This window comes from Eublepharis macularius, chromosome 10, assembly GCF_028583425.1.
Source record: "Eublepharis macularius isolate TG4126 chromosome 10, MPM_Emac_v1.0, whole genome shotgun sequence".
In the NCBI taxonomy this organism is placed as follows: Eukaryota; Metazoa; Chordata; class Lepidosauria; order Squamata; family Eublepharidae; genus Eublepharis; species Eublepharis macularius.
Window position 1 is genome coordinate 27,063,388 of NC_072799.1, and position 20,875 is coordinate 27,084,262.

General features: G+C 41.9%; 2 protein-coding genes across 2 annotated transcripts in view; both read right to left on the minus strand.

Annotated features, from left to right (window-relative positions):
• The window catches only part of DNAJB14 (DnaJ heat shock protein family (Hsp40) member B14), a 30,283-nt gene extending 13,878 nt beyond the window's left edge, over positions 1-16,405 (minus strand). Inside the window, exons 1-4 of the mRNA XM_054989807.1 lie at positions 15,985-16,405; positions 5,402-5,576; positions 2,295-2,440; positions 1,171-1,353 (exon numbers count right to left, since the gene is read on the minus strand). Coding sequence (XP_054845782.1) covers positions 1,171-1,353; positions 2,295-2,440; positions 5,402-5,576; positions 15,985-16,117 — 637 coding nt within the window. The 5' untranslated portion in view covers positions 16,118-16,405. The remainder of the gene's footprint in view (positions 1-1,170; positions 1,354-2,294; positions 2,441-5,401; positions 5,577-15,984) is intronic.
• A 1,879-nt stretch (positions 16,406-18,284) lies between these two features.
• Positions 18,285-20,539, minus strand: LOC129336643 (histone H2A.Z). The gene is made up of 5 exons (XM_054989892.1): positions 20,360-20,539; positions 19,817-19,894; positions 19,427-19,540; positions 19,040-19,169; positions 18,285-18,898 (listed from the first exon to the last, which is right to left on the minus strand). Exons 1-5 carry the CDS (start codon positions 20,360-20,362, stop codon positions 18,837-18,839), a joined length of 387 nt encoding a protein of 128 aa, XP_054845867.1. The 5' UTR covers positions 20,363-20,539; the 3' UTR covers positions 18,285-18,836.
• Between the last annotated feature and the right edge of the window lie 336 nt (positions 20,540-20,875).

Consider the following 20,875-nt stretch of genomic DNA (forward strand, 5'->3'; position numbering starts at 1 on the left):
GAGTAAATCTACATCTGTGTGGATGAGAAGAGAGTTTAGTCTGCTAGTGAAGATCTGTGTGGCATGTCACTCTGTGAGACTGAGACTGTGAATAAACCTTTGAGAAGAGAGAATTATTTGTGAAACCTCCAAGCTTGAGAACTCTTTGGAAACCAATACGCTTATCAAAACTCGGCAATCATCACTCTTATTTACATATATATAAATTCTACTTTTGTTTAAGAAAAAAGATCCTTTCTTAAACTCACAACCACCCTTCAATGTTAAACTACTATCTATAACAAGCCTTCCTATATTACAAGTTAAACCAAGGAGGTCTAAGGTGGCCTTTGGTGGCAGCAAATATACAGGCAAGCAGAGCTTCAAACCCCGAAGCAAACATGTTCTCCATTTCCATACATTAAAGGGACAGGGCATTTTTCTCTTAAGCCAGTAAGCAACCCTAGGACTAACAATATATAATGCATCATTAAATGTTTAGGCCGAGTTCCTGTAGCAATTGATAAACACTGTGAAGGTAATAAAATAGTTAAATGCTGTAATTAGGGCTCATTTTGAGGTGGAATGTGCAGGAACGCCGTTCTGGCAGTTCCCCAAAGAGGTCACATGTCAGGTGGACCCGCCTACCTGACTCGCAGCCATTTTGGGCCCATTTCAGCCTGGATTGGGGCCGAAATGGCCCGGATTGGGCCTCTGACAGGTGGTGGATCACTCTCCCACTCAGCAGCAGCCTGATCCTGACCATTTTGGGCCCCCTTTTGGACATTTTCAGCCCCTTTTGCCATTTTGGGCCCAATTTTGGCCCCGAATGGCCAGGATTGGGTCCAAAACAGCCAGGATAGGTGATGTCAGGGGGTGTGACATATACAAATCAGTTATGCAAATGACACACTTCTGGTGCTGTCAAGGGGTGTGGCATATGCTAATGAGTTATGCTAATAAGTTCCTCCAGCTCTTTTTCTACGAAATGACCCCTGGCTGTAATAGTTATTTGGTGCTTTGTACTAGGTCTGTACAGAACACAAATGTAGTATGGATTCCAACATGAACTCTTCAATCAATATTAGGACAGGGATGGAAGAAGACAGAAGTGAATGGTGGAATGATAAAAAGAGAATAAGGGGACACTGGTACAAAAGGTAAGGATCAGTTGCTTCACAGGATAAATACCTGTTGGAAATGCTCCTCCAAAGAACATGTTGAATAGGTCCTCTGGAGTAATGTCTGCTTCATACCCCCTGTGGAAATTAAATCTACCATTGCTGGGATGACTGCATGGCTCTTCACTGCCTGTAAGGTCATACTGCTTTCGTTTTTCTGGATTGCTTAACACAGCATACGCATTTCCAATCTCTGAAATGCAGGGTGGAGGGGAGAGAAAAGAAAAATAATAATTTGAGATAGATATATAGTAGCAGCAAATGTAAAGGGAATGATCAATATATAGGAGCATTAATCGACACACATTAACCTGCACTAAGCCTTGCATCTAAGACAACATCAGTCACAGTGTCAAAAACAGTATGGTGTGGATTTTGTATACTACGTTGCTTGAATTGAACCATTTGTTACTCCATCCCTTCCTCTTTACACAGCTGGAAATGAATGTATGACAAACTTGTGTAAGCCTTGGTAACAAGGCCAAACAGTTATCACAACACAATGATACCTGAGTTATATTTGTCTAACCAATGTGTGCCTAGGAGATATCTGCTCAAATTTATTCATTTTGAATGATATATCAAGATAGATCACAAACTGCTTTTGAAACTCCCCTCAGGAATTTCCCCTCAGGCAGGAACACTGTGACATGGGCCCTTTTCACACTACTCACCGGCTTCCGAAACATCGCGAGATGTAGCGCGAAAAACATGGAAGATAGTGTCTCTTCGCGCGAGTTTTGTGCGACATCGCGTGATGTTTCGGAAGCCAGTGAGTAGTATGAAAAGGGCCCTGTATTTAAAATACACAAGTTCAAACGCTCCCTGTGCATGTGGAACTATTCTGAATGATTCTTTGGATTGCCGTCCGTATTTCTAACAGGGATGACAATTATTAATCTCTCTGTAAAAGGGTAAGGACTGGTAAGGACTTTTTAAGACTGCAAGCCTGGTTTTCTTTTGTTCAGATGCTTCAAGTTTTTTTACGATTCATATTTAGAGTTGAATCTCAAAGTGTCCTTCCTCTCATAGGAAGTAGTTCTGGATTCAATCCACTGTTAAAATGTCAAGTATCAACACAATTAGTTGGGCAGGAAACATTCCCTCCCCTGCAAGAGAATTATAAAATATTACTTTTAAAAGCATCTGTTGCTCCTGGTGCATGGTTTTTGTCAGGATGAAACTTCAGAGCTAGCTTTCTATAAGCTTTCTTCAAGTCTTCTTCACCTGCATCTTTGGACACGCCAAGGACTTCATAGTAATTTTTACATTTCTTTATACTGCAAGGAGAGTAATGGAACTTAATTACATTAAAGAACGTTCATTGGTTATAATTTTCAAATATACAAAAAAGGGTTCACTTTTACTTTGTGTCTGAATAACAGAGTTAGAACCTGTACTTCAGTCTTCATGTTTATTTTGCCTATGATATGGCAAATCTCTCCATGTCACCAGAACTCTTAACAAAACCTTTCTGAGAGATCTCTGTCTTTTGGTGCTACACCTCTGAAGATGCCAGCCACAGCTGCTGGCGAAACGTCAGGAACTACAATGCCAAGACCACGGCAATACAGCCCGGAAAACCCACAACAACCATCGTTCTCCGGCCGTGAAAGCCTTCGACAATACATAAAACCTTTCTTACTGATACGCAAGAGAGTGACAGTTAAGAAAATACCCATTTATTTAAAGAGCAGAGTGGATCTGAATAGCAATGATAATGAACTACTCTTGTTGTCTTTTGGAATAACTGACAATTTCAAAAACATATTTAATTGTGTATGTATATTTTCGTGATCATGGTGTCCCTGCCAGGAACGTATGTTGATCAATGTGTGTTCTTCTAAAATTTGTTAAAATGTAAGTACTTCAAAAATAATAGATTCAAAGCCACTATCACAATTACTTTCGCAACAGTCAAGGTAATACCAGGTCAATGATGTAACAATCAAGAAAGACATAGTTTTAGACACTAGAGACTACCAAAGAAAAGCTCCAGGGACAGAGGGCACAATTGTACTTCTCAAGCATGGACCTCAAAAATCATGGCAGCTCACAAGCTCTCTAGTCTTTCTCCAAACCACCCTTTGCTTTTATTCATGGACAGTTCTGCAATTTCAGACAACATTCCTTATCTCACAGCCACATAATTTGGCAAACGTTTTGTTAATTAATAAAAGGTCATTGAGGTGTACCATTCATAGATATGTTACATACTACAATGGAAAAAACACTAGAACTTTCCTGTACAAAAAGTAAACTGCAAGAGATCAGTGCCTAACAGATATAGACTACTTATGTACCTTTTTTTTCAATGAAAATTACAAATGAAAAATAAAACTTATTATGCTGAATTACTTATTGGAAAAAACAAGTTAGGTTATTTCTCAGGCTAGTGAGAATAAGCCAATGAATCCACAAATTCGTAATTTCTCACTGAATGGTCTGAATATTTTGCAGGGTTTTTTTAGACAGCCCTTAGGCACCCTTTCCTCTTCAAAGGAGAAAGAGCAGTTCTGCTCCAGGCTCACCTCATGGTCCTCTCTCAAAAAAAGCATGTTTGAAATAAACATAAAGCTTAAACATGCCTCACAAAAGTAAACTGGTTTCAAAACAATCCTTCAAACCAGCACAAGTGTAACACAGGAAGATGGCATGGCTTATTCTCCCTCCTATCAACAGCTATGCCAAATTAAAGAAGCCCATGTATTTCTCTTCAACAAGATTCGATGAAGTTGTAGATACTGCTGGGACCACAAGCATCATAGCGAATGTGAAGTTTTCACATACAAAGACATGCTTCTCACCAGACCCTCTTACTCAACAAAATGAGCAATCTTCTGTTCAACCTCCCTCACAGCTCCTGCACCATCAGTTAGTACTTATGCAATCAGGAGAAAATTATTGCATCTTGCACTGGTCCCAACTGAGTCAAATTGTCACTGAGCAACACTCTGTTGAAGTAGTAGGATACCCTGCTGGTGAGCAGTATCTCTTGGGTATAGGATATAAAAAAACAAGAGTAAGGTGCTTGTTTATTTTTTCTCCCTAGCGCACAGCCTAAAGGAGCCTATACCAATAAAAAGATAGCTGACCCAGTTATTCTGAGATTGGGCAGTTTCATGATTTCCTCTTGGTTGTATTCTGCCCCTGTTCCACTGAGAAGACGAGGAAGGGGCGCTGTTGCCCACATCACTGCCGCCCTCAACCACTATGTCTGTTTTGTTAAAGAGGGCCATTTATTCCTCTCCTCAGCATCTGTTTTACAGGGATTATAAAGTGCTGTTCATGAAAGGGGAGAGTGGGGGCTGATCTGCTTCCACAAAAAGTGGGGCCTGTTTCTTAACACTTGTTCAGCTATTCAAAGTGAAACCAGATGTACATTTTTAAGCACTGTGAAAATATTCTCTGCAATAAATGCCTCCAAATACAGCAAATAAGAGTCGAAAACACTTCCACCACTCTTTATGAAGACTGCCATTATCCCTACTTATCATGTCCTTAACACCTACAGGAATTTTACTTCACAATGTACCATGGTCACACTTATCTTCTGTTCTAGGATGACAATCCAACATATGCTTGACTATCTACCTTTGACAATCAAGGCACTAAAAAAAAAAAGGGGGGGGGGGTAATCAGCTGGAGTCAACAAGACCAAGGAGGACCATGCTTACAATTAGGTATTTTACCTGTATCCTATTACAATTATAATTTTATAATCCAACTGCATACAAAGACTTACAGGGCTCAATTGTGAACACATTACATGGCAAACAATCATTATTAGCATGAAATCAGAAGAGCTAGAGAAACTGACAAAAGCACAGATTTATATGCGCAAGTTTATATATTCTATCAAAGTTAAGAAACTTGAAACCGCAATGCACTGAACATAGCCTCTCTTTACACACATAATTTTTCCCCAGTCCTTTTGGTTATCCTGAATAACTTATTACTAAGGCATGTTGTTAAACAAAAAGCAGGGGATTCGATTCAAAAGTTTCTAATATGGCATCCATGAGATTAACTCTTACATCAAACCATTTAAGTTGCAGCAGTATTGCTCTGATTGGCTTAATGTCTTTTCAAGGGAACGGAATGCCATTATGAACTAAGCCAATGTTCCTAAAGCACATAAAGCACGTTTGAGTGGGTACTTCTTTATATCTTCTTACCTGGACTCTTAGGCTATAACACTGGTGCTATCAAAGGAATGAGCAGTTTACTTAAAGCAATACCTCTGTACGCCTTCCACTTGCTCTTTGGTGTGAGCCTTCCCACTTTCACCTGCAGCCGATGCACTGCTGTCCTTCATGCCATTGGGTTTACTCTGATCATTACCGCTTGCTGGCTTTCGACAGTAATCGCCACTCCCAGCAGCACTCCCATTCTTCATAATTGCTTCCAACAATACTGCAGAGAAAAAGGACACAAGCTACATATTCAAATATAATCATTCCAAAGGGACAGCCAACATTAGACAGTTGCAGCAAAACAAAACAGTCCAATTGCATCTTAAAAACTAACAAATTATTTCACTTTGTAAGAAAATTATTTTCTTTACTTATTCCAGTTCATTTTAAAAAATCCAAACCTTCTATCGGAATAATTTTTGTTAGTCTTTAAGGTGCCAGTAGACTTTTATTTTATATTCATAAATATTGCTATGGAAAAGATACATAAAAGATTCTACGTTATAGAAGGAAGCTTCTGGTATGCCATTTCAGCTGTGAAAATTTTCCTGTCTGGATATAAGGTTGCTACTGGGGAGTTAAATTCACCTAACCCCAAATAATAGGAGCAGCACCTGTAGCTTTAAAAAATGAATATAAATATTGCAAAGTAAGATTTGGGAGAACCAGAAAATGTTTGTTCTTCTCATTGCTAATTCTGACCTCAGCCAAGCACATGGGGACAGCTGCCAGAAAGAGGGAAACAGGAAGTAGTATGGGGAAGGGGAGACGGGGGGGGGGAATGAGGTCCCCCTGCAAGTCTATGTTAATTCCCCACTGTGCAGGCAAGTCCAGCCCAGTGGCTGGCACTGCACCACAGGGTTCCCAGACAGAGGCTACCAGGAGAGAGGAAGCAGAAGACGGGGGGGGGGCATGTAAAGGTAGATTGTCTGGTAGGTGGGAAGGAGGAAATGAAGCAGGAAAAGGGGAGGGGCTGTTGGAGTTTTCAGGAAAGGAAAAGAGGAAACTGGGGGAGGGGAATATGTGATGTCTGTGAAAGCCCTTGGGGTCCCCCACTTGTAAATATATTATCTATTTGCTGTGTGTATTACCCTGCTCCCATGCATTGCCTTCTAATATAATGCCATTTTCTGCATTGTTTAACATACCATGTCTAGTATTTTTTACTTTGCTTCAAATGTCTGTAATCCTAGTCCGATTGCATTATTAGTCACATTTTACTTATTGCATTGATTTACGCTGTGTAATCCACCTTGAGTCTCAGTGAGAAAGACTAACAAGAAGAAGAAGAAGAAGAAGTGCTTATATACTGCTCTTCTAGACAAATTAGTGCTTCACCCAGAGCGGTGAACAAGTTAGTGTTATTATTATCCCTACAATGCAGCTGTGGAGCTGGGGCTGACAGGAGTGGCTTACCCAAGGCCACCTACGGAGAATTAAGCCCTACCCAGAGAAAAGAACATGTATCCAGGGTGTTGAAATAGATTCCATCAGAAAAAAGGAAGGAAGAATTGGAGTTAAGGCTTAAGATGTATCAATTTTCCTGCCCTTCGTTACTTAATACCTACTTTGCATCAATGCCAGAGAATAACTAGTGCCAAGACTGGAAACTTTTTAATTAGATTAACCACCAGTTAAGAGAATATAAATTGAGGAGCTCAATCATAAACCTGGGATGCTGCCACACCTCCCTGTTGCCACCATTCTCCCACTCAACAGTGGAAGGAAAAACACACAACAAACCACTTTCCATTGTAGAGAGGACTGTGGCATGCCCAGTAACAGCTCAGTTCCTAGAAGCTTTGCAGACGGGGGTTTGACTCCCCATCAGCAAACACACAGCCTTATGTCAGACTGACTCTCTGGGAAGGAAGCAAGGCTACACACCAACCATATCACTCAGACATCTCCATAATTCATTTGACTAAGGAAACCCCATAGAAAGCCCATGGTTTCTCCCAGGAAAGAGGGCCCACATGGGGGCTGGTCTCCAATGGGCATCCCCTCCCAGGAGCCCTCTATCCCCACACATATCTCTCCCTTTCCATTTTGCCCCTTCAGCCCTGGAGCAGGCATGGGCCTTACTGGCTGCTACCACTCTGGTCTGCGAGCGCAGAGTACTGCCGGAGTACCCCCCTCTTCTTCCTTCACCTTTCCAGACAGCACCCCTCTACTGGTGAGAGTGTCACTACGTAACCAGTTGAGTTTGAGCTGTGAAGACCCAGGCAAAGTAAAACAAAGTGCTTTATTGAACAAGGATTTAAAAAAAGTACTTGTGAGCAACAGTTTTAACAAGGGATAGGTTTTCAACAAGCATGGGTAACATTAATGCATAAAAGGGATCAACAAGAAAACAAAACCTCCTAATGCGGCTGCCTGACTGGTCGCTACCCTACCTGACCATGAAAGAAAAAAATTATACATACAACTGCCAAGACCAATGCCAAAAAACCAGTACCAAAATCTTTAATAAAATTCCAAGAATTAAAACTGTATGATTAAAACAGTATCACTCTGGTTCCATATATATATGTAGAAATTTTTGAACACATGTAGAAATTCTTGAACAATTGCTCTCCTACACATGAGGATGCCATTTACTAGATATTGTTACATACATCACTATACATATGTAGCCAGATGCATTTTGGCCATGAGGCTTTCCTAGGTGGCTTTTATTTGTTTTATATACATTGTGTATTATAGAATGCCTGGCTAAGCACTAAATAAACACAAAAAAGATGTAGATACTCATAGAGTAGGTTCCATTTCCCCATTCAAATAGAACAGGACTACAAAAGACACAAAGTAGATGGTACTTTTTCAGTACTTCAGATGTCTAAGATAGCCAGGTCAAGATAAATCATATCAAGAATGGTGTGTATAACCACAAGGAATCCAAAAGCATCTCACCCTTTTGGTTATCCAATCCTTTTGGAGTCAAAGTCCCTCCACTTTCCCCCCCTCCTTCCTGGGTCCAACCTACCCTCCTTTGGTGAGGGATCCTTTCCTGTTAGCAGTAACTTTTCTGCCACTCGGCTCCTGGGAGAACACCTTCCCCCTTTAGGGTGGCCTTGTATTACTTTTCTCATGGCCCAGCCTCCTTAGAGATGACTGGGCCTCCTTTTGCCTCCAATTTTCCCCAGTCCAATCCTAAAGCTTCAAAAGTACCTAGGAAGTGTTGCAACATTTACATAAGGCCTCAGTGAAAGAGAGGCCTGAGGAGAAAAGGAGTAGCTATATGTAATTACTTATATACAGAAATATGACAAATAGAAACAAAACATACAAAATGTGCAAATTGGTATAGTCTTGCATCCTGGAGTTCCACAGGTTAACATGGAATTTTGATCCCAACAAGGGCAATAAAACAAAGGTGGCAAAAAAGCAGAGCTGATCTGTCTGCAGCAAAATGGGCAAGACTAGATTCTGCACCTTACATGCTACAGAGCACACTTCAAAACACACACCTAACTGCACGAACAGAGAAGCACATCATGGGTCATTTAGAATCCTGTATTTGCCCTGGTATCAAAAACTGCCACATAGGTCGGAAAGGCATAGCATTGTGGGTCTTAAGCCACCACAGGATCAGAGGAGCATTAGGCTGGTGTATGTATCACCCGATCCACTGTATCTCCATGTTACAATGACATGAGGGTTGGGTGCCATTCTACATAATTTACAGACTAGTCTTAGACTAGACTAGAGACTAACAGGGTTTCAACAGAATTAAAAGTCTATTAGGGTGAAGGTGGCTTGTCAGAAGGGGCAAAATACCACATGTATCTAAAGTTGCCAACCTTTTTAACCATCCTGCCTTCTGTGCCTTTAAGAAAAGCTTTATCTGTAGACATTAGCCACTTATAATGCTTAACTACGTGCCTTAAAAAGCTTAATCAGCAGATTTCCATAAATCTGCCATTAAAGGCTAACAAGCAGACAAGGGGTTGCCTTTTTTTTTTAAAAAAAAAACTGGTTTACAATCCCAGCCTAGCACAAGACTGTCAAGTCAAGTAAAGAGGCAGGTCTTAATTCCCACAATCCAGAGCAACTCTCATTATTTCTAATAGCAGCACTTATTTGAAAACACGTTTGCTGCCACCTCAGAAACAAGGTTGGGGGGATCATTACAGGGCTGGGGAGGACATCGAAATGTTTTTTATTCCATAATATGTGAAATAAGTCCAATCTGCCATATGTATATTATTTACATAGTGATATAAAATAGCTACAACATAAATTCACTGCAAACTCGGCTTCTCACTATAATATTCAATATGCTTCATGTATAGACATTAGTGGCACAGCCATATCCTTCACTATACTGAAGAATTAGAAACGTCAGCAACAACAATGCACAGCTACTTCTTTTTATAATGAATGTTTTAAGTCTATATATCGAAGTTTCACATCTCCCCCCACCCCTGAAAACAGTCAAGATATGGCTACAAACATGGCAACAGGAGGCCTAAGAAAACAAATCAAGACAGCTGGGGTTCTCCAAGTGTTAAACCAAAATAAATAACAAACGGGTCTGCTGGAAACATTAATCCTTTTGATGTGAGTAGGCACATCAAAAGGAAACCGAAACTATAGGGTCTATACCAGGGTTCCCCAACATAGTGACTGTGGGTGGCAAGACACCCGCAGTCACTTCCCCAGGAGCCTGCCATATCCTTCCGGAAAGCAGTCAGGGCCATTCTGAAAGTAGAAGCAGTGACTGCCTGCCTAGATACAAATTGAGACACTTTTCACTTGGATCCTCTCTTCTGCTGTAGCACAGTGGTTAAGTGGTTTGGCTGTGAATCAGCACTCTACTGGTTTGAATCCCACTACTGCCATGAACTCAGCAGGTGGCCTTGGGTAAGCCACTCCTCTCAGCCCCAGCTGTACTGTGGGGATAATAAAGACACTGACTCGTTCACTGCTCAAGGTGAGGCACTAATCTGTCTAGAAGAGTGATACATACGCACAGTTATTATTATTATTATTCACTGGGGAAGGATCCAGGATCTTGTAACCAGGACCCACAGATCAGCTGTGAGGCAATGGGGGCTAGAGAGCAACAGAAAAGTAAAGCACCCTCCCCCCTGCCCTTGGTCATTATCTTCTCCATTCATGTTACCCCCCCCTCCCTTCAGCCTCTTCTCTCTGTGTGCTTATATTCCCCATCCCCTTTTCTTGTGTGTGACTGGCCCTTCCTCCCGTGGCAGACATTTTGTCATGGTCAGGTGCAGACACAAAAACCACATACGTAAGGGCAGGTCCATTGTCTTTTAGCACTATGAACAGGTTCCAAAAGTTTCATAGTCAATCAATTAATGTACCAGCCAGCCATGCCCTTCTGGTTTAGAAAAGCAGAAGCAGTCATATTGCTTACATTAAAAAATGAGCAATACCAACCTGCCTCACACTTCAAGAACCAAAGTCCTAGGGTAGCCCTCAACATGTGAAGTGGATGGACTGGATTTTAAGAACTTCGCAGTACAATGCTAAGCAGACTTCAATAGACTTAAAAATGTAGCATTCTAGTTTTGACTGCCCTGTTTGACAGGTAAGTTCCTTATCATGTGATTCCCCTCTAATATTTACAGAACAATCTTTAAGAACAAATTAAGAGATATGAGGGGTTGGGGGCGGGGGAGAACTGAATTTTTAAGGAACATCTATTGCATTTTCCCCTCTGAAGACTGTTTTTCAATGGAAACACTGGAGAATTTTGGAGAGCACTGAAAAAAAGTCTCTTTTGGAATGAGTGAAATGACTTATAAGACAAAGACTTTACTCTTTCAAAATGAAAAGTTTCACTGAAGAAAATTTAAAACATTAGATAATGATAATTCCTGTGTATACTACATTTATTTACTTCATTTATACCCCCCCATTCCCAAGGGGAAATCAAAGTGCCTTACACCATTCTCCTTTTCTCTCCTTTATCCTCATCCTCATACAACATGGTTATTAATTAAAAGTGAATAATTTGGGCAACAATTAATATGCTTTAATGTGTTTGACACATATGATAACAGTTCAGTGTTTTAGTATTATATAGCTTAACTTGAAATCCAAAGATGATGATAACGTTATTATGACTATATAAGACACTGTCTCAATAATAGGATGTCTTTTGTTTTGTCTTTTTAAAAACTTGTAGCTAAGGAGGGGGCATGTGAAGATAATGTTACGCAGTTGGGGGCAGAAGTTGATTAAAGATTAGGAACCACTGTACTAGTGAAACATTGTGAAGTTGGAATGTCCATGGGCCTCTTTGCAAAGATAACATGGGGCCCCCTTTACCATAGTGCCTGCCTATCAACCTATTAGTCTGCTGCTGCTATCTGTGTCATTTTACACAACGAAACAGAAATACATAGAAACTATTTTAATTTACTCCTGGATTTTAATTTAAAATTGTGCTTCCTGCTGCAGACTAGCGCACTGTCTATGACACTAGTACTGCAAAATAAACTGAACTCAACAGCAGTCTTAAAGGATCTTCACCAGGACTGAAGTGACTGAATAGAATAAGGTCTTTTGGTTGGCCTAGAATACAATCTTTTATAACGGAACATAAAGATAGTTGTATGTCACTCACTTGTATTCTTTTTAGATAAAGATGGTCATTGGATCATTCCAAATGGGTAGCTGTAGCAGTAAGCCAATGGCCCCTTAAAGAAATTCTAGCATAAGCTTTTGTGAGTAGGAGCTTATTAACTCACAAAAATAAATTCTGAATCACAAAAGTTAATGCTGGAATATGTTGTTAGTCTTTATGGGGCTACTGAACTCCGCTTTTAATTTTGCTTATTTAAACCGAATGTGCTTCTTCTCTGGTTTAACAACTACACCACCCAAATTAAATGACTAAATGGTGCCATATAACCATAAAGAACCAATGTAACATTCCTTGTGTACAGGGTCTCATATAAATGTAGTTTTCAGCTGTTTGTATGCAAAGTTAGCCTGCCATTAGAGCACCAGTGTGGGCCACAGATTCATGGAACGCTAAATTTTTGCATTTTCAGTAATCCCAGTCCTATTTATTGCATTGTTTATTGGTGCATGCTATTTGACTGCATTGTTTTACACCATGTAATCTTACTTGAAACTTGGTAAGATCGACTACAACTAAAATTTTAAAAATAGCAATACTGTACATCCAGGTAAGGTGAATTGGTTTAATCCAGATACCAGACACATGGAACATCACAAGTGTGAAGTTTTTCTTACATGCCTGGCAGCATTTTAAAATGAAACTTTACCTGTCTTTGGAATATCTCTTGAGTAAGTTATTGGCTAAGCATATGTTCTGTTGTGGATTTCTTCTGAAGAATGTATCTCAGAACTTGCTTGTGTTTTATCTTCACTATCAATTTATTACCTGATTTATTAAATTTTTCTCTACCTCAGTTTCTAACTACAAGCCTAGCTACTTGTAGATCTTTTGTTATTTCTAACAGAACATATATGTGTAACATCAAAATACTCAAGGAAGAGCAATATTTAAAAGGCGTGTGTATTAGTACACAGTAATAAGGCACAAATTGCTTTGAGAACTCAAAGCCCTCATAAAGTGTTCAGACATGTTTTGTTCAGGCTAAATAGTTAAAATAGAAGCAATGGTCATGAATTAAGGCCAGCTCTTTGAGATAAAGAATATCTGGGAGAAATTATATAATGAAGTTGTTTGTGGTTTCACAGTTCTTGGGGATGGTTTCACAGTTTTGGGGGACATGTTTCTTAAGCAAGCTAATATTACATTATCCTGGGTTTCTTCCCACATTGATCCAGGTGTAGCTCAACGTATTTACTTATTCCAAGCTTCATGGAAGGCTATCTACTGAAGCGAGTCACTGATGTTTTAGAAGCATTGCAAAAAGAGGTTATTTAGAGCTGAAAAGGTGAGACATTAGCTTGTTAGTTGACAGATGCTGATGAGTGGGAGACTGGTAGGTGAGCAGTCTTGCTCTGTAGCGGAGATCAAATTGGATAACTCTTTGGTCCAACCTAGATCTCCGATGAGCTAAGGTATCTGGAAATAATGCAGTGGCACTTCTCAACATATACAACTAGAATTGCAATTGCTCCATTCTTTAAAAACACTTTTCTGAGTATATTTCAAGAAGCAGCTGGAAACTAAATGGATAGGACAACAGCACAAAACTAAAAAGAGAAAATGATTTGGGAATTAGGAATGGATAAGGAGCTGAAACAAGCAGACAGAAAATGGAAGATGGGCAAAGAACTGTAAGATCAGAGCTGTATGTATTTCCACATTCATACAATAGAATTTATTCTTGGGCAAATCAGCATCCCGAGAATCAAAGTTTTCACTAAAGAAGTTTCTAGTTGTTGGCCTAAGTATATGTGGGTATTTGCAGGGGAAGGGAGCAGAGCAGAGTATGCAGTCATGGATTTTGTCCCCTTCCATAAAAAACAGAAGCAAAACTGTTTAGACTAGCAAATAAATACAAATTTAACTGATGTGCATAATTTACACAGATCATAGAGCCAAGTTTCATTGGTTGGATTGTGGGCCAATGCTCCACCAAAGCATTTTTATAGATGAGCGTCTCCCCACAGAGCACTCCTCCTCCACCTCTCTTCTCCAGCTGCATTCAAAATGTCCCTTGAAATGCTATTTCTTGGGGACAGGGAACCACCAAGAACAGCATTTGGGCTGCCACATGTGGGGGAGGGAGGCTAGAGTTGCATTCTCTGGGCAGAAAATAGTTGTGGAAATGATCCAATGGATCAAAACCAGTTTCCTTCTACCCACTCCCTCGCGCAAACTACAGACTCATGAAGAAAGCAGGAAACTCTACCAAAACATTCTGCATCCTCCTTATTGTGTGTGTGTTAAGTATAAAGGTTAAAAGAACAAACTGTGATCCAACATTTTTATTTTATGTAATTTATGTCTTGCCATTATCCCCAAAGGGGAGCCAGAGCGGCGTCCATAATTCTCCTCTCATTCATTTTTTCCTCACAACAAACCCTGTGAGGTAGGTTAGGCTGAGAGTTTGTGATTGGTCCAAGGTCAACCAACAAGCTTCCATAGCGATTGGGGATCTGAAACTGGGTCTCCCAGATACTAGTCCTTCACTCTAGCCACGACACCATACTGGTTCTGTGTGGTAACAATGATTCAAATATCACCTTAAAGCCAAATTCACTAGGTAGCCTTAAACTACCTCTCTTTCTGCCCTCTCAATCTCCCATATATGGGAATAAAAATATTGGCCTATTTGAAAGTGTGATACTAATAAAGTAATTATTATTAAATAAATGTATTATGATATATTATTCCCTTACAAAACTCATAAAGTCTGAATCAGACTTAGACTGGTTTGTTTATATACCAATGTGCCCCAAATTCAATTTCTAAAATTTCAACAAGTATGATTTACATCTTACCACAATGTCTATATTGTGTATGTGCTAAGTATAAAAACTAAAGAAACTGAGCAGTTGCCCCAATATACCATACTCCAGCCCGTATCTACCGTGAGAATGAAAAAAATAAGGTTGCAAGCCTACTAATTAGCTGTGCCACAATTAAGCAACACTGTAATATTTCATTAACAAAGAACAGTGAGAGCAGTAGTAACAAGCAGGGAAGCAATAATGCCAACTATACCTTACAGGGTTGATGTAAGTAGTAGCAAGATGTGCTTTGAACACTCAACTGAACCATAGAGTTTGAGTCCAGGAGCACCTTAGAGATGACAAAATTTTCAGGGTACGAGCTTTTGAGAGTCAGAGCTCCCTTCTACTCTGTTTCTGGAAAGCTCATCCCCGAAAATGTTCAAGATGGGTAGCTGTGTTAGTCTGTAGCTGTAGAAAAGAGCAAGAGTTCAGTAATATCTGTAAGACTAACAAAATTTGTGATAGTGTATGAATTTTTGTGAGCCACAGCTCACTTCTTCAGATACCTGAAAATGTTGTTGGTCTCTAAGGTGCCACTGGACTCAAATCTTGCCACTGTACTGCATACTAACATGGCTACCTACCTAAAAGTATCTACTCAACCACCTAAATGTAAAACGCTATCATTTTTACAGATAAGCCATATATTATCTTGCTAGAAGCTATCATAGCATACAGTGCAATCCTAATCAGTTACTCCAATCTAAGCCCACTGATTGTAATGTGCATAGACTGGAGGAAATCTGTTAGTGCAATCCTATGCAGCATTACCCCAACCTAAACCCACTGATTTCAATATGCTGAAACTAGAGTAATGCTGTGCTGGATTGCACTGTAAGAGAATCAAGTGTGAGCCCACCTGGTTCAGATCTCACTAGATGGCCTTAAGCAAGACCCTCCCCCTTCGCCTCAGCCACGCTGTCTCCAATTTGGGACTGACTGGCCTACCTTACTGGGCAGGCTGTGCTAAGGAGAGTTTCCCTCACGTGTAAAGCTCTTGGGCCGCTTCCCAGAGAGGGAGGCCCGTGAAGCCATAGCAACCAAGTGCCCCCTAATCATGCTACGATAGAAAAGCGAACAAACGCCTTTAAGGTGCCACAGCGCTCTCGGCTGTTTCTGCCCCGACAGCGGCGTACAGCCGCCGATCGCCGCGGGCCCCCGGAGGCCGGGGCTTTCTGCTCCTCGGCCCGTCTCACCTTTGGCGGTCTCGGTCGGGTAGAGCTTCTGGGCCTTGTTGAGGAAGCGCAGCGCCCGCTCCCGGTTGCCGGTCTCCAGGGCTTCTCGGGCGATGCCGATGCATTTCTCGGCCTCGTCGCGGTTCCCTTCCATGGGCTTCTCCTTCCTCCGCCTCCGCCCACCGCAGCGCAGTGAAAAGGGGCCTGACGGGGCCAGAGCGCTGGGGCCCACCCGACGGGCGCCTCGGAGGGAGCGGGAAGGGCTGGGAGGGCGCGGGGCCTCCGGCTTACTTCGTGCCTCTCAGGCCGCGGCCATCGGGGGTAGCGGCGGCCCTGCGCGTCATCCTCCTGCCCCTCTTCCCTCACCTCCCTGCTCGTAGAGCGCCGGCCCTGATCCCGCCGCACGAACCGCGGAGCCGGCCGGGCCCTCGCCGCCACTCTCGCTTCCGGGGACAGACTGCGACCGGTTGCCGGGATGGCTCTGCGCATGCGCCCTTCGGCTCGGCTGCCCCCGGCATCCAAACGCCCGGCCGGCAGGGAAGCGCTTGGCGTGGAAAGGAGCGCACCCGGCAATGCCCTTGGGAGGCAGCGGATCAGGCAGACCGGGGCACCTTGGAAAAACCAGTTCATTGCAAACTTTTCGCCCTAAACGCGTCTTGTTCTTCCCATCCAATGTAATGCAAACCGCCCAACTACATTTGCTCTGCATACCCTCTCCCCTACGTACCTATTAAGAGAAATCGGGGCAAGGAGATGTACACTGTGGAAGAAATTTAATGAGTCAGGACTGATATCAGAATGCTTGCAGCTCATTCACTTTTTATTACTCAAGCTCTTCACTGGAATTTCTCAGGTATCAATGATATGTGAATAAGCTGCAGCCATTCTGTTTCCACCTCTCTCATATATAGCCTAAAGTTCTCAAAGTTTTGAGCATCTTTGCATGTCAGCTGTTTGGCATGACTGTTCTTGTGCAAGTTGAATTATTTTTAGTAAGTATGCATCTTTCATACTTCTTGCAGATGCCAACTTAGATATATGTAATATAGGTCTAGTCCTGTAGGTAGGCAACAGGGCAACTTCTAGCTCTATCTTTGTATGTCAGTAAATACCCAAACGTTGGGCACAATTTCAAATGTAAACGCCTTATTTTTGTTCATCTACTAGGAGACAACTGTGCTATCAATAGTAAAAGGTAAAGGTGCAAGCACCGAGTCATTACTGACCCATAGGGGACGTCGCATCACAAATTCTTGGCAGACTTTTTGTTAACGGTAGTTTGCCATTGCCTTCCTCATCTACACTTTACCCCCAGGAAACTGGGTACTCATTTTACCGACCTCAGAATGATGGAGGGCTGAGTCAACCTTGAGCCGGCCACTTGAACCCGGCTTCCACCAGGATTGAACTGAGATCGTGAGCAGAGCTTGGGCTGCAGTATTGCAGCTTACCGCTCTGCACCATGAGACTCCTTGCCATCAATAATAGCATTATTAAAAGTTTAAACTCAAGCCATTGGTGTGAGACTAGGGAGGCTTCACTGTACTTGGTAGCAAAACCAGGGTAAGAGATCTTTATATACTCAGGCCACTCAGCTATGCAAAAGCAGTAACTTATCTGAGTGAGAAAAGTGGACTTAAAATGGCATAAAAGAAATTCACAACAGCATGAACTAGCTTCAGGTACATGGAATGTTAAGTGTTATCTAGTATTCAACATTGCCCAACTGAATGGAGACAACTAAGTAAATTGTGCTGACTGCAGAAATACCTGGAGAATTAAAAAGCAGCACTGGGGCACCAGTAATGCTTTTGCCAATCAGCACCTACACTTTCATCATCAATTAGTATCATGACCTTCATCTGCTAGGCTGAACGAATGCAATAAACATTTCCATCCAGGGTCATTCATTATTAGATCCTATGATGCTCTCTCTTATTCCAAGTTGGCTAGCTTGCTCATTCTTCCCTACAGACCACGTTCTATGCAGCAAGATATGGACAGTAAATGGGAGCAGAAAAAGAAATGAGTACTGACAAATACTCAGCATTTCATGTCTAAATACAGTCATTGCTATGAATATTGACATATGGTATAAATCAGTATATTTATTTTTATTTAGGATATTTCTATGTCACCTCTTCAGTCCTGCTCAAGGCAATTTATAAAAATAATTGTTACTAACAGGTTAGAAAATAGGGTATTTATAGCCAGTTTCTTATTTACTTGATTCTTTCTCAAGAGTTTGACTATGTTGCAAGCTTTGACTAGCCAGAAGTTTGCCAGAGGCACATAATGTTAATAACCAAAGCAGAAAATACTCATATTGATAACATTTATTGAATTATCCACTAGAGTAGCAATAAGGTCTGTACAAAAAACACAACACAAATGCATTTCAGTTTCTGCTTATTAAAATCCTTTACTTTTAACTAGAAGAGACTGACATCAGCAACAAGGGCGTTGTATTTCATGTTCCTTTATTAGTTTTGTACAGCTCCTGTTCTTAGTATCAGAAGTCTCTTGTAGTTAAATCTTAGCTTACAGATGCAAAAATTTGAATGAAGAAACTTGAAGCATAAAAAAACTACAGATCAGCAACAAAGTCATGAATCTCATTAAAATCCAACAATTCTAAAAACAGTCAAGAACCACTACAGACAACAGCTTCTCTGAAGCCACGTAACACTTAAATTAGGTTAAGACTTCAAATGAGGAATTTTGGTTTGTTGGTTTGTTAGAAAGCTCAATGAGCTTCAGCTTCAAGGTTACAGAAAGGCAAAGTTGTGTTTCACAGATGCAGTCCACTGGAAACCCACCAACACTGGACAACGGAGCAGTTAAGAGTCCAAAAAAAGGGATCCAAACATCCTTTAAACGGTTTTCTGTTGCCCTTTCTTTCCAATGAGAGATTTATGGATATGTGGAATTACACCTAAAGAGGCAAAGAAAAAAATTATACCGCTTTGTCCAAATGATGAAAGTCACCAGTAGTCCATATTACTCATAGCATTTGAGCAAAGCTATGATGCTACATGGTTACAAGATATTTTGTGTTATTCAAGTTGACACAAACCTCCACCAGCAATTGTAGCCTTGATGAGAGAATCAAGTTCTTCATCTCCTCGGATTGCGAGCTGCAAGTGACGAGGAGTGATTCGTTTAACCTTCAAGTCTTTGGATGCATTTCCTGCTAGCTCAAGCACCTGCAAGGAAATTTTTACTGTCAATTGGAGGGCATTTGTTCAAACACACCAAATACTGTTTTCAAGGCAGATGCAGCATTATTCTGATGGGCTTCTAATGCCCTAGACACTGAGTTTTTGCTTCCTATTATTAACAGAAATTTTGATTAGTTCTGCATGTTACTTCAGGATGCTTGTTCCAGCTCATTCTCAAATCCCACCCCCAATAACTCCAGCAGCACACATTGAACAGCAGAGGCCAAGACACAAGCTCTTACCTCAGCTGTGAGGTACTCCAGGATAGCAGCACTATACACAGCAGCTGTAGCCCCAACTCGCCCATGACTTGTAGTCCTCGACTTTAAATGCCGATGAATACGACCAACAGGGAACTGTGCATGCAGAAGAAAGAGTCATAGTGCAAACACAAGAAGTTCTTCACATAAGCTTCTACCTACCAAAGCATTCAAACAGTAAAGGACAATAAAAACGGGACTGTTTAGAGTACAATCAGAAGACAAACGAGCAGGCCACGTGGGTGGTGAGTAAATGACTAGTTATACCGACATTGCTTTACCCAAAAATCCCCGCCCTCCGCAGAAGAGGATTGAAAACGATGACGATGCTTTGATAAAGGGCGCCCACCTCGAACTTCGCAATGTGCTCACCTGTAGGCCAGCTCTCTGCGATCGAGACACCGTCTTAGTCTTGGTCTTGCCAGAGTCCTTCCCAGCTTTGCCCCCAGCCTAATTCACAGAGGAAATGGAGGTAGTAAGCGAGCATCTTGCTTTCGCAACATTATACGCTCTTCCAGCCAGAACAGGTTTGGCACAACGTACATTTTAGAACTAGTTCCCAAACCCGCACGCATGCGTATCCGAAACCCTCTAGCTCATTCCCCTCCTGACTGGGAGCGGCGCCTGATTCTACGCGCATGCGCCCAGCACCACGACAAGCCGGCTACAAAAACGCATGCGCCGCATAAGTTACACCCGACGACGGGCAACAGTCTGCGCTTAACCGCGCCCCTCCCTCTCTGCTTCATTTCGCCCTTTTTTTTTGCTTTTTTTTTAAGTAGGCCACGAGCTACTACTAACGCGATGTCTGTCCCTTTCACCCCACGCCCTCATCTCGCGAGCTTCAACGTTTGCCTCATGTGTCTCAGGCCTTCTCTCGCTCTCGCGCACAGAAAGGAAGAGAGAGCTGCTTACCATTATGAACGAGAACTCGTCGCTCTAGAAGGAGGCGGTTTAGAGACGGTTAAAGCCACGGAAGGCAGACCTCTTTTTTTTTCTCTTCACCCCGCCGCAATTCAAAACTGCGTCTGCTCCCGCCCTTTCAGGAATCCTTTATACCCGCTCTAACGTACCCACATCCGGGGAACCTGAACCGCCGACTAAACCTATAGCAGAAAAGGGGCGGTTCTTCCTGCGTTCCTATCGGACCAATGGGAGACCGGGGCGGTAGACGTCAGTTAGGCTGTCTCCATGAGGAGAAGCGGCGTTGGCCGGTTTTGTCGGGCCCCGCCCACGGTTAAAGTGCCACATCTCCCCTTCCCCCTTCTGACGGTCCTCCTGAGGCGTGGCGAGTTGTGTGGTGGGCGGTTCCTTGGCTCCCGCCCTGACCGGGACCAAATTTGTTAGCCATTATGGCAGCCATTCTTGTCACGCGTCAAGACGCCAGCATACACCGATTCCACATCGTTTGGGTTCTTAAAAAAATGAAAT